This window comes from Chelmon rostratus, chromosome 1, assembly GCF_017976325.1.
Source record: "Chelmon rostratus isolate fCheRos1 chromosome 1, fCheRos1.pri, whole genome shotgun sequence".
Lineage (NCBI taxonomy): Eukaryota > Metazoa > Chordata > Actinopteri > Chaetodontiformes > Chaetodontidae > Chelmon > Chelmon rostratus.
This window is the reverse complement of record NC_055658.1, coordinates 10,109,200-10,123,293: the sequence shown is the minus strand read 5'-3', so window position 1 is coordinate 10,123,293 and position 14,094 is coordinate 10,109,200. Positions and strand designations below refer to the sequence as shown.

Below are 14,094 nucleotides of genomic sequence, written 5' to 3'. Positions count from 1 at the left end.
GATTTAAACAAGGCAATGCTTATGAATGCATATTATTATTATCCTAGCTACAAAAGTTTTACACACTGAAAGAGTTACGTCACCATTGTGCATCTCCTAACAATATACGTGTTAAGTAGTTACACAAAGTCCAGTTTTGCTTGCTTGCTAGTAATAGAGTTTCCCGTGTATTATTTAACAACTCAGCCCTCTCTTGGGTCTTTATGGAGCTCAGTAGCACAACCCTACAAGAACAGTGAAGTATTATTAAGATTTAAGATCACTACCCTGCCTGCCTAGATCTGCCCCTGGAGGCTCATCCTCTCACATAACCTGCTATAAGAATAGCATATTTCAGTTTTTCCACAACTCAAACAAACAGTTCAACATCGGTGCCCCCATACCTTGACTTCTTTCAGCACATGGGACCCTCTTGGAAGTAGCAAGTGGGAGAAAAAGAGAGGCAGATGCAAAAATTGGGGACAGGCTACACAGTAAACCCAATGACAGCATTTCTCATGAAAACTGATTCCAGTACACCTCTTACCAGGGCTGGAAACAAGTTGTTTGATTATCCTGCTTAGGACCAGTATATTTTATTAATTGGCTTCCGCAAAAGTCAGTACTTTGAAACCCAGTATGCAGGTTTTGCTACTGCTTTCTCTCTGTTTTTTCTCTGGTACATATTGTATGTTTCCAAGGCCTCATTGTGACCTTTTTATTTAAGCTGGTTTTGGAACTGCACATGACAAATCCCAAGCTACACCCACTTTGTCTCCTTCCACCCACCACACTTTTGCACCAAACATTGACACAGTGGTGTGTGACGCAAACCTGCAAGGCAGGAAAGGGTCAGGAGCCAGCTGTGATGGGGTTGAGGCTTGGCAGTTCCTGGGGTGAAACAGCAATGAATGGCCTTGTTCTCTTCTGTTACCCTCAATGTGCTGCCCTCCATCTGAGCTGGACGTGTGGGCTACGAGGGCCGTACGGTGGGAGTGTTTGTGTGTGTGTGTGTGAGTGTGTGTGTGTGTGTGTGGGGGGGGGGGGTGCCATCTTGCCGTCACGCAGTCTGCCAAGCACAACATTACAACAGTAGTAGGATTGTGTGGCCTGTGTGTTTGTTCTGTGCCTCTGAGGAGGAAAAGTCCTGCTCTCCTTTCCATCCTCCCCTTGTCTCTACCCGGCACGCAACACTTTTCCTTCATCCAAAATCCCACCTGCCTGAGTGGAAACCGGGTGCCAGCAGTCAGGGACTAATGGAGAGGGCAGCTGCTACTCCAGGTGCCCGATGCCAACCAGGTTGGCATGCATGAACTACTGGATTTGAAAAAGCTGTTGACATTTTTGCTGGCATTTTTTCGTTTTAGACACAGTGTTACCATTAAAAGGCTTTTTATATGCACAAGGCCTCACCGAAGATCGTATAAATGATGCTTTTGTATAATTAAGTATGTTAAATGTAATATTTATTGGAGGAGAAAAGTAGTAGAAAGTACATATCATACTTCCACAGATTCATTCAGATTCATCCTTGTTTTTCATTTTTCTGGTTATGTGTTATTGCCTTGTCTGAGTTTTCCTTTTTGTGGTAGTATGACTTTTATTTAGTCTTGGAACAACTGACCAGACAAGGTTTCAAGATTCTGGTAAGGTTTTTTGAGGTAACAGTGTCCTGCGTAGATTCCTGTGAAAGTGCAGGCATGCGAGGGGAAAAAATTATAGACTATTAGGTAAAAACATCAGTGTCAAACTGCTTGGAGGCCAAAACGCCAGATGAGTCTCCAGTGGCCCTGCCAGAAATATCGCAACACCCTCGTCCTGACATTTAGATTCCCTCCAAAAAAGGTGGCCTTCTGAAGGCCATGGAAATGAAGAGAGTATTCCTTTGTTCACACCTCTCATGTGGACCCCAAGAACTCACATCTGTTTTTATTCTGTTTTTCTGTCTCTGTCTCTGTCGTGTCTCAGCTCATTGGCTACAGCGAGAAGCCTGTCAACCTGCAGATGTTCATTGGAACAGCAGACGACCGTTACTTGAGGCCGCACGCCTTCTACCAGGTGCACCGGATCACCGGGAAAACCGTAGCCACAGCCAGCCAAGAAATTATAGTCTCCAGCACCAAAGTTCTTGAAATTCCTCTCCTGCCCGAAAACAATATGTCAGCCAGGTAGGTGTCAGAAGCACTACAGGGATACATTACTCAGTTATGAGCTTACCACCATGAAGGAAGCCCTGTCCAGTGAAAGAATAACCACGTTTATGGTCATACTGGGTTGTAACATCTTCCAATGGGGATTTAATAGATTTTCTTAATGTAAACCAACAGGAGAGTTAGGCACAGAAGGAAAATCTGAGGGTTTCCCTTGGAGCAGAGAAATAAACTTTATTTGAATATTTATGATTCTGCATCACCTGACTGATTATATTTATATAAGGTCTGGTTTCATTTATATTGGAATTCAGAGGAAAGGATTTGGTAGGGATTTTCTCATTTACAACTGTAATAAATCATATTCACAGGCATTTTTATTTTGTGATTCAGCACTTAATTTGCCTCTCGTTGCCAGTCCCCTGCTGCGCTTGTGGTTGGTTTTATCACTCCGAGGCCTTTACTACTTAAATATGTCTTAGAAGATTGCCATCACGGTGTTGCCATGTTGGGCCAACTATTTTCCCTCTACCCTGCAGTATCGACTGTGCTGGCATCCTCAAGCTGCGGAACTCAGACATTGAGCTGCGGAAGGGAGAGACGGATATAGGAAGAAAGAACACACGGGTCCGGGTGGTGTTCCGAGTGCACATCCCTCAACCCAACGGGAAGGTGTTGTCGCTGCAGGCTGCCTCTATTCCTGTGGAGTGCTGTGAGTGTCAACTTCCCAGCCTTGAGTCTCACACACACGAACACATTCAGTGAGAAAGCCACGTATGGGAAAAATTGAGACAGACAAGTGCACACAAATTAGCAAGCTTCCAGTCTGGTGATTTAGGATATTGATGTAATCTAATGTTTGCTCTCACTGAAAGTCACTTAAGATAAGAACATCTGATAAATGTTAAATGCAAATGTGCTTAGTTCTGTCTTTTTCATTACCATAGCTCTGCAAGAAATACTGCCTTTTGTTTTTTGATGCTCTCAGAAAGGTGTTAATACAAATCTGTGGTACTCTTTTAGCCTACATTTTTAGACAATTGTGTATTAGCCTGCATGATTTGATGGCACTCTTAATTTGTTTGTATTACAGTACATCTATAGTACACACTAAAAAATACACTGCAGCGTGAATGAACACAGCTCAGCAAATGATCATCTTCTTTATTCCTCAACCCCTACTGCGTCTCCCCCAGCCCAGCGTTCAGCTCAAGAGCTGCCCCAGGTAGAGAAATCCAGCCTGACCAGCTGCCTGGTCAGCGGGGGAGAAGAGATGGTCATCACCGGCTCCAATTTCTTTCCAGAGTCCAAGGTCATCTTCCTGGAGAAAGGCCCTGGTAAGTGTTATGTCCGCACAGCAGCTTAGCCTTGAAACACCACTGCAGAAACAGCTTGCCAGTTGTGTGTGTAAAACGTCATGTGTCATGGTTATATGACAGATTGTCTCAGGTAGGCCACCATGAGTTAGACATTCAATGTGTCATTTATGTGGTCTGTTGGACAATCATATTCTTCAACAAACTATGAATTGTTATGAATTTGCATTTATATACTTATACATGAAACTGGATCGTGGAAATGTTGCAGAAGGTTCTGAAGATTTTGCAGGAGGCATGCCTGATGCATGTCCAGGCCTGGAATCAAGTCATTTTTCGGGCAAAGCCACTTTGGCCTTTGACAAATTGAAATTTATTGTGGCATCATGGCCAAGATGTAGGGCACCATGGCAAAAACCAATGGTGTAATGATGATAAGTGATAACTACATATTATGAAGAAATGGTAAATCACTAATGTACTGTATTTACTGCAAGACTTTTTTTTATGATAAATTAAAGTCAATAAATGTGATCAAGAATAATCTGAACAAGTTTCAACACCCATGCTACCCATGCTTTAGCATTTGAGTCTGAGATCATTAGACTTAAAACACTTTTTTACATGTTTAACATTAAACATACGTATGAAAAAGTTCTCAAGGCGAGGCTCCTACTCTTTTCTTGTCACTAGAAACACTGCAGACACACAGCAGCAGAGGCCATATTATACAAAGAAGAGCTTTTTCTAGGTGAATAATTTTTAATGTTTCTTATAAAAGGAAAGTTAAAACAAAGGGCAGCGAGAACGCTGAGCTGTCAAGTTTCATGAGGAGTCGTTAATTACACGATCAATCACATCATGTTTAGGAAAGTAGTTTAAAAACAACAAAGGACAGCCATTTACTGTGCACTGCAGCCAGAAACTGAGTACAATTAGCTGACAATTAGCCTGATCAGCCGCCATCAGTAAATACAAGCTCACATTATTAAGCTGTTAACTATTTTTCCAACCAATAACTAACCACAGTCAATGAGTATCAGACAACCTTATCATACTTTAGCAGGTACCTAATATTTCTGTGGTGGTGACAAAACATAAAAAAAATGCATAAACGGAAGCTCCCTATGCTCTCCACGGCAAATATTACGCCGAACTCCCTCTGAGAATTATGACATATTGAGAGTTCTTACAAATCTGCAGAAACACATTTCTCTAGAAACACAAGATAGCAGGTGTCATATGTAGACAGTCGTCTTGTCAATTTAGCATTAATATAATCTATAAAGACAAACTGTATTTCTATACAAACTTTAGATATTTTAAAGTTTGTCAGTGCGATTTCCTGCCAGCATCTGTTGGTTAGCTGCGCTATTTTAGTGGGAGATGACCGTGAGATTTTTCACTATAATATGGGCAGGTTAGTGTATCATATACACACCGAATTAAACAGATGATTATGTATGACCATGATTAAACAGAGATGACCGTTAAGACACAGTGTAGAATTATGTAAACAATAGGGTGAGTCCCCTGAACGCATCAATTTTGAGTTTACTGCATCCTTTTGGTTTTACCGATCAACATCGTTGGAAATTGAACATTACTGAATGCTGTGTACAGATAAGTCAGATCTCATAGCCATTTATAAACTCTATGCCTTTTTGTAGTTACACTGTGCAGCAACATGCTTGTAAACTTTAGAACACACACGCATACTAGTACTCATACCGCACAGAGTTTAGCTGCTTGTGCTTATTGCATAATGTTAATTTTTAGCTTAGCTGTTAATGTTTACAGTGAGAGAAAATCTTGAGCTACTGTTGATGTCCAATGTGATGATGGAGACACTGGAAAATATGAGATTGTTTATTTGCTTTGTCAGTTTAAAATGAGGAAATCTGCAACTTTCTTTTGAGGGCTTAATGGTTGTGATATAACTCCTGCCCAGCATGTTTGTAGTAATTGCCCTAACTCCTGATTTTACAGTTAATGGTTCTCATGGTACTGAATTGTACTGATTTAGGCTGGTGTTCTGAAACATCTCAGTTGGAAAATGTTACTTTGTAGCCCTGTCACAGAGAAATATGAAAAAAGGGATTTGGATCTCAAGTTTGTAAGTAGCAGACCAAACCTAGTTTCTTAACTTTTATTGTAGTGGCTTTTGGCTGGTATTTTGTTTAGCTCTTAGAATCAAATAAAGCCTCTTTTTTTGCCTTATAGCAAATAGTTCTATGACTTCCATATTTCATTTTCACAATAAAATAAAAATATGAAGAGAAAAGGCATTTTTCTCATAAATGTATTTAACCTCTAATGTGTGTGCGTGTGTGTCAGTTGCCAGATCACATCTGTCATGATCTCAGCCTCAACAAGTCCTTCATTACCACAGGGCATTTTGTCAAATGCAGAACAGATTTATGTCTGCTGGTAATGTTATCTGTCAAGTAAGCATGAGATAGTAAACTCAGATCAAGAGGCAATATACTGTATATCCTGATGCAGTTGCAATTTACATTGCAATATTTTTTTTCATAGTATTTTCAGTGCAATATTAGTGAAAGGGGGCATGTGGACTGCCTCTGCCGTCATCACAGTTGGCAGTGTATGCAGTTGGGAAGCTAGTGCAGGAGCACTTTGGTTTCTTGTACCACATGTGTAGCAAGGGTGGGAGCTTGGCAATCAGGATGAATGTAGAATGAGTCTCTGTTTCCTAACATTAGTATTTGTGACTTTAAAAGTTGCCTATATCTGTTTAACAAATACCTAGGCTAAAGAGATTACTTAGTTAAACTCCCTGAGCTATTCATTGTGTTTCTTTTTAGTCACCAATCTTTCTCTGCCTTATCTTTTTCTCTTTTGTACACCACTCCGTAATCAAAACACATGTAATAGCTGTTCCCTTGGATGGAAAATTTAATGGACAACATTCGGTGAGCCAGTCTCTGCCTGCCCGAGGAACCTCTGAGATGTAGAGCAACAGAATCAAGTTCACACATGGCAGAAAGTTGAGTGGTGTTATGTTTGTGAGTGGGAGCCATTCTCTGAGATTTTCTAGAAAGAAAACAGGCCTGAGGAATGTCTTTAGCTCTTTGAGGTGTACCAGGTGAAGCATGGCAGAGCAAAGCAACATAGTTGAAACAACTCACTGATGGTCAAGTCTTTATAGCACAGCAGCAAGTGGAAACCTTAGAGAGGTGCATCTTGGGTAGGGACGAAAGCTGGGGCCCCATGGTGCATGAAGGCATCGGGGTGTGGAAGGAGACGGAAAGAATATGGAGGGGGCAGGGAAGATGATGTTGATTAGGTTTGTGCAAATGATCCTCCTCATCATGACTAATCCACCTGCTTTAGAGCAGAAAGGCACTGATTGGAGTAAAGGAATGGAAGAAAACAAAGAAACAGAGGCAGTGACAGATATTTTTCCACCATGTCTCATAATTGAAAGACAACAGTAGATTCATGAAGAAATGGATAGACTGCCCTATTGTTACTAGTACACGGGGATAATGGAATGGTGCTATATATTACTTGACTTTACCCAGAAACAGAGGTCCTAGCTTGTGTTCATGTGAGATCCGTTTCTGAAGCAGATAAACATCAAACTGTAAGAAAGTAGTTAATAGTTTAGGCTTGCTGTATCCAAACGTGCATAGCTTTGGTGTGATTTGTGTTTGCAAAGTGGATGTCAGGTAGATAATATGATGAAAGCCTACACAATGAAAGGCCTTTCCATGAAGAAAATTTGGAAATTCTGTTTTGAATCCGTGATACTCACACTTTCCCGTATTTTTTTCTGATTTAACCAGTGGTCTGTACATGTTCTCGGAAAGAGAGGAAAAATAAAATATTGTTGTTAGCTAACACATTAGTTAGCAATAAGGAATAAGAAATGGAAGACAGACATATGGACCTCATCAAACGTTTAAGTTAGAAATAAGTCCATAATTGGCATGAGTATTTCAACTTTACAAGGATGAATGTTTATATAAAGGAGTGGACTTTAAAGGCCATAACACTGGCTGCCTTGAATAGCGACTAACACTCTGTGGTCGCTGTGTTGTTTCTGTTGCAAAAGCCAAACAACTGTGGGATGTTAGATGTTACAACATTAACAGCAATAACCTTTTTTATTTTTGCTCGATCCTCTTTTCTCCTCTGACGGGTGGGGGGTGGGGGGGGGGGGCAGGCTGTCTGGGTGATCCGAGCCATTGTCTTAGCATGGTATGAGGTTCCTGTTGGCGCTTGTTGTCTGACAGAGCATGTGGGGCCCTTGCTCCTGCCTGTTGAATGTCAACAAGCTGTGCTGCAATAATGCACTGCTGTCAGCTGTAAAGACGTTCAAGGTCATTTGCTCACTGAAAAAAAAACTAAACCTCGCTGTCATCTACAAGTTAAGCAAGAGAGAACCCCTTTAGTGTTATGATTGGCTAATGCACTAGTGGATTACTACAACCAAAGCTAATGCTAGGGTGAGATCAGAACAGGTAAATCTCCTGTTTAAAGCTGCTATAGAGTGTGGATTTTGGTAGAAAGCTGAATATCCTCAATATTACAAGGCTTACAGTTGAGTGCTTATTTTGTTAGAATCAACACATAAGCTGGTCCTCTCTGCAGACTTTTTGCAGATGTCTGACAGTGGTATTTGGGGGAATCATTTGGGTTTAGAGGAAGAGGCCGTGCAGGTGCAGAGCAAACTTCCACCATGTGAGCACCATGAACTAGATGACTGCAAAATCAATTTGCCTCCGCTGAGAGACTACATAGTACTAACTTTGTTGTCAAAATTTTTATTCTTCTCAACGCTGTGATGCCTTTGATTTCTTCCAGCCACACGGCAAGCCTGTCAGTGTTTTCACCCCAACTGCTTCCCTTCAAGCCACTGCCCCTAAGATGTCTGGCCAAATAATTAGATCCCTCATAGGAAAACTGGAAAGGAAGTTTTCTAGCCAGAAACCTGGCAGCACGTAAAGACATTTTAAAATAAATACAATTATTCCACTGCTCTCTCCATAATTTTAACCAGGCTAGACAAACAGCAGGATATTTAGACATTTGATTACTATTTAATAGCTGCTAAGATTTTCTCCATGGGGCTTCTGGGCCTTTAAAAATGACGTCATGTTGATGTCCCTTCTCATTCTCTGGAACAAATTGAAATCTTGTGCTTTTTGAAGCCTTGTGTTGTTCTTAAGCCCCTCTATTGAGAAATCACTGTAAACTAATATCATCCTTAAAAAAAATAGAAAATAGAGCGACCTGCTCCAGATGAGAAAAGTCACTTTGAAAAATATCACACTATACTTCAAAATAGGTCTAAATTCTAAAACTGTAGTCTTTATTGATCTTGAGTTCCCTGAGTTTATTCCTGCTTGTGTGTTAGTAAGCAATTCAAGTGAAAAGTCAGGCATTACTCTGTCTTTAGTCAGACCTGCGCTTGAGAGCTGTTCAAGTCTTTTTCTGATATTCTGGTTTGTCAAATAATTGTTTATAAATGTTACATGAGAGTGCAGGAATGACGAAAGTGTTCACTGTAGTATATACAATTAAGTGTTTTTAATTTTAATTTGTAATATTTTATGGTCATAAAATTGTCACTGTTTTATGTATTTTGTTTTTTATTGTTCTTATTCATTCCTTCTAGATGGACGACCACAATGGGAAGTTGAGGCAAAAATAATCCGTGAGAAATCTCAAGGAGTAAGTAGTTGTTTGTTTATTTTGTCTGTAATATTTTCACTTGAATATTTTTTTTTGTTCAAATATTTGCATTTTTTTGTACGTAAATGTTTTGTCTGCAATAAGGATATGTAAATAATGTGAAATGTTTTTTGTAGTCATGCATCATGGTGGAGGTCCCTCCCTACCACAGTAAGACTGTGGGCTCAGCTGTGCAGGTGCAGTTCTATGTCTGCAATGGCAAAAGGAAAAGGAGCCAATCACAACGCTTCACTTATCTTTCAGGTGAGATGAGAGGTTCTCACGACTTTTAGGAGGAATTGTAGACCTTTCTTCTTTTTTTGTACTTACAACAGCTACATTTAAAAGATGATTCTAGGGGAACAAAACAGGTTAGACGAAGGAGCACAAGTATGAGAAATCTTGTGCTGTTACTAGATGCTTTACTGTGCATTCCTTCGGGGGTGTTGCTTCCTGCTTTAGTTAATCTCCCAAGGTAATGACAAGAAGTGTGACTGACAGCAGAGACAGTTGTAACATGCTCCTCGTGTTGCACACTTCTCCACAGGGGCTGCACTAACCCCATTTCTCTCACCAAGGAAAGCATTGCTGTGGTTTAGAGGGGGCTCTTCTACTAACAATAACATTAACACCTGCCAGCTGTTTTTTTTGTGAAGCCTACTTAAACTCCCAAGCCAACCTTTTTTTTTTCTCGTGTGTACTGTATTTGCATGGGGTTTTATGATGCAAATCTTTTGCTATCCAGGAAACTTTTACCATAGACCTTGAGTTGTGGTTTGATATAATTATTTTAGCAGCAAGGAAACTCAGTGTTCATGATATTTTTATCTGAAAGTTTCCTTCACGTTTTTCATACAAGTCAAATTCCTACCTTGCAATTTGATATTATCGTTTTTTTTTTCCCTCCCTCTTGAAGCCAGTCAAACTGAAAACACCGTTGGTGGAATATAATGACATGTGAGCATTTTGTGCAACACATCTAAACCCTGAGTTTCACCACAACAGTGTGTGTGTTTGTGTGTGAACGCATATAAGCGGCCATGCCCCTCCACCCACCCTGCCTTTCTGTTTGCAAGCACGCCCACTCAGCACAGATAGTTCCTGTTTTCACCGTTGTAAGATTAGGGCGGCCAATCAGAGCAAAGTAGAGTAACCCTGCTCTGTCAGTCAAGCTGGGTCGCTGACACCACCAGTATCACTACGGACACTGCCTGCTTTATTGTGGCAAGTTTTATCGTAGGCTGGGCTGCAGAGGCCCTGGCACACTCTAAGGATGAATTCTGAGAAAATTGTAAAAGTAACATGTTAATAAAGAAAACTGGGGGACAAAATGCCTTTTGGTCTTGCTTAGTATTTTGATATTCCTGCATTGTCAGGCAGACATCAAGACTTTTCAAACGTGAGGGGCACACTATTTGTGAAACCTCACATAGGTATGCTTATTTTTGAAGTACCACCCCAACTTCAGTTATGTTCTTTATTTAAATATACAGTACATTACTTTTGCCTTGCACTTGAAATCCCTATGGCTCCATTTTTAGCCAAAATTAACAATGGTTGGCCCTTTAATGCCCCTTGCCTCTCAATCCCAGAGGCATGATGGGGTGAGTAGAGGGCACGATCGGTGAACTCGTTTGTTCTGTCGGTCTGATCTGGGCTGCGGGGCATTCGGCTCCTTTTCCCACACAACATTTCACATGATGGCACCCGGACTGACAACATATGCTCTCCCTCTGATTCAGAGCTGGATAAAAATAAAACTCACTGTCACAAGGCACCAGATTGGGAAATAGGTTACCGATTGGTGTAGCAGTGCTGTGAGCTGTCACAGTAAAAGGGAATGGCCCCATTTATATCAAAATGTCACTCTTTTTTAGGTAGGCTTTTTTCATCTGGATGGGGACCCATTTCACAATTCATACATTGTTCACTGCTTTGAGATTCTTATGACCAAGTTTTTCAGGTTTTACTGAGACATATTTCAGCTTTAAAGCCGCAGATTGAGGGAATTTTGTCGGGTTGAAAATTAGGAAAACTTGAAACAACTTTTTGCAGTTGGTTAAAGTCACTGAACTACAGTACCTGAAGCAAAAATAGCAGTGACACTTTCACTGTTGCAAAGTAGTGACCGGACAGATTTATAGAGTACATGCCTTTACTTTCTTTTCTTGCAGTATTAGATTGGCAGACGTAACTGACAATGTACCTTTCCTATTTCATCCTGTCTGTCTTTCCTCTTTCATCATATCTGTCTTCCTCCCTTTCTCTGTGTATACCTCTCTCCCTTTAGTCATGGTGAAACAGGAGCACAGAGACGAGCTGGACCTTCCTGCAGTTCCCCCTATGTCCATGCCCCTGGTACATTCTGCCAGTCTGGTGCGCACCCAGCTGCCTTCTCCTGAGCAGGGCCACCCATCGGACAACCTTCTGTCCAGCTCCCCTCACGGCCTGGCCATGGGCTCTGGACCTGGTCTGCTACCCCTGCAGGCCCCCTGCCCCTCCCTGGGCTCCCCGTCTTTCCAGCACCTGCCTCACCTCCAGGGCCGCAGTTTGCACCACCCCCCTGCAGACTGCCACATGACGTTCCACCCGAACTCTGCTCCAGCTCCTCATCCTGCTCCTGCCCGGCCCTCCTACCAGCCTTTGCAGCACAGCCACAGTCACGGTCATAGCCTGCCCTTCAATGGCCAGTCCAGCCTTCCTCCTCAGGGCTATGAGAGGATGCCCTTTCAGCACAGCCCCGGTGCAGCATCACACCCAATGGGTATGGGAATGGTGTACTCCTCCTCCCCTTGCTCCTCGCCATCAGCGCCCTCCTCTTCAACCACCAACCCCATTGTTGGGTCTCCCCAGAACCAGCAACCCCTGCTCACACCGTCGTCCACACACCTACACACACTTGGAGGCTATCACTGCTCCCCAAATCCCACCCAGGTGCCCTCTCCCAGTGGCCACCCCCTTGTGGGACAGCACTCCTCCCAACTTCAGAGGGCTATGGGCTACCACCCGGTAAGTCAGAGGTCAGCCTCCTGCCCTACACCGTCCAGCGCCCCTCCTCCACGTATGATTCCCTCTCCGCACTCTGGGCCTTCCTCCCCTCAGCTCCACTCACTGCCCTACCAGTCTCCCACCTCATCCTCCCCCACATCTGGTGGCAGTCCACTGGGGCAGCATTCAGGACAGCCTTCTCCCCAGGCTACAAGCCCGGTCATGGCCAGCCTGTCCCCAGTGGCAGCAGGGCCTCTGGTCCACCCTCTAAGTCCACAAGGGCCCTTCCCTTCAGATGGGGAGAGGCTGAACATCAAACAGGAGCCAGAGGACAGGGAGCCCACGTTCCGCTCCATCGGCCTGCAGGACATCACGCTGGATGATGGTAAGATAATTATTGAACATGTTTATCTCTGGAACTTCAAAATTGTTTTGCATTTTTCACAGAACAGGCAAGGACATCAGAACTAGACACTTCAGATTTGGTTGCAAGTGCTCTAACAATTCTCACATTTTAAAACAATTAAAAAGAGTAGCTGGCCCTTAGACAAAGACACCCATTGGACATCGGCCCTCGCTCCATCCACCTTTCCCTGCACTGTCTGTATTACTAAATGTGTCTTTTTGTTTTTGCTCTTACTCTCATTCTCCAGTTGTCAGTCCTGTCCATCTGCTCTCATTATCACATTTTCCATCCTCACCCTGTCCTCTCACACGACATATTTACATAGCAGACCCCTCTGTGATTAATCTCATTTTCAGTCTAAAACAAGGGACCGCTGAGGGATTAAATTTATCCTGCAGTATGTCAGGATAAATTTGTATCTGATGATGTAAAACAATACCAGTTGAGCACCAGTTGTTGTATTTTGGAGGGGCTGAAAACTTGATGCCTGATTATGGTGATAGCGGTTCATCTGTCATTGCCGCACACAGTTGTACACAGGTTCATTACTGAGGGGTCCTGTTACTTAGGATTGGGTAACATAGACACAATAGGACTGATAACTCTAGTATCATATTAAAGAGCCTATTTGAAAACCACTAAGCTTCTGTATCTCTGGCAGCAGTTTGGAGAATAATTAAACCTTGGGTTTTTCTGGCTTCTTGGGACTGGATAGAGGGAGATGATTGCATCTTTTTGTTTTACTTGCAAAGACAGATGTGTACTGCTGCAGTAATTGCATCCTCTGTGTGTTTGTGTGTATGTGAGCGTGTGTGTAGGTGCGTTAACAACACTAATTAGCATGCTCAGGAGAACTTTGATGTTGTAAGTCAGCATGTGCATTAAGCAGCTTTTTGTTCTCATCCATGAACTCTACTTCTTTATCTTAAATGTGTGTGTCCAAACTATTCTAAATCATCCACCTTCTTATCTGCCGTTCAGAACCTTTCCTTGGTTTTAGTAACCCCAGTGCCTTGTTCAAATGAGGGTCCTAAAGTTTTGGGGTTAATAAACAGCCTGGTGAGGCTGTGTCCAGGGAGGTGTGATATTGTGTGCTAGCAAGAGTGAGCCTAATTAACGCAGGGCCATTGTCAATAAGTCATGTGTGAAAGACCAACGACCACTGAGGTTCATCATTGCATAATACATGCACACACACGCTAACACACATTTAAATGTGTAACCCTTGTGAGAGAAACCTTTATTACAAAACTTTCCTCTCTCTTTTCTGTCTTTCCCTTTTATAGGCTAATATGTGGATGAATGTATGCACACTGTTCACTCTGAAATGTCTCACATAAAACATAAAATACAGATACAGTCTGTCTTTCCCATCCCATATGCAGAGACAGACACAAAGCCACTCTGAAAGTAGCTGGCTGCCCTCGCACTCACAAAAAAAAAAAAAGTGTGAGAAAAGTTTGTGAGTGACACTGTTCAGCCGGGAATGTAAGCTCTCCCTTTGAGCCTGTGGCTAAAAATAGCTTTCTGTGCCAGCCCAGCTCTGTAGGCCATG

The 14,094-nt window shown here is 42.4% G+C and overlaps 1 protein-coding gene across 1 annotated transcript in view; it reads left to right on the top strand.

The window, feature by feature from the left end:
• nfatc3a (nuclear factor of activated T cells 3a) overlaps positions 1-14,094 on the top strand; it is a 67,096-nt gene that overhangs the window by 38,639 nt on the left and 14,363 nt on the right. Inside the window, exons 4-9 of the mRNA XM_041963636.1 lie at positions 1,948-2,147; positions 2,669-2,841; positions 3,326-3,466; positions 9,090-9,145; positions 9,283-9,409; positions 11,436-12,518. Coding sequence (XP_041819570.1) covers positions 1,948-2,147; positions 2,669-2,841; positions 3,326-3,466; positions 9,090-9,145; positions 9,283-9,409; positions 11,436-12,518 — 1,780 coding nt within the window. The remainder of the gene's footprint in view (positions 1-1,947; positions 2,148-2,668; positions 2,842-3,325; positions 3,467-9,089; positions 9,146-9,282; positions 9,410-11,435; positions 12,519-14,094) is intronic.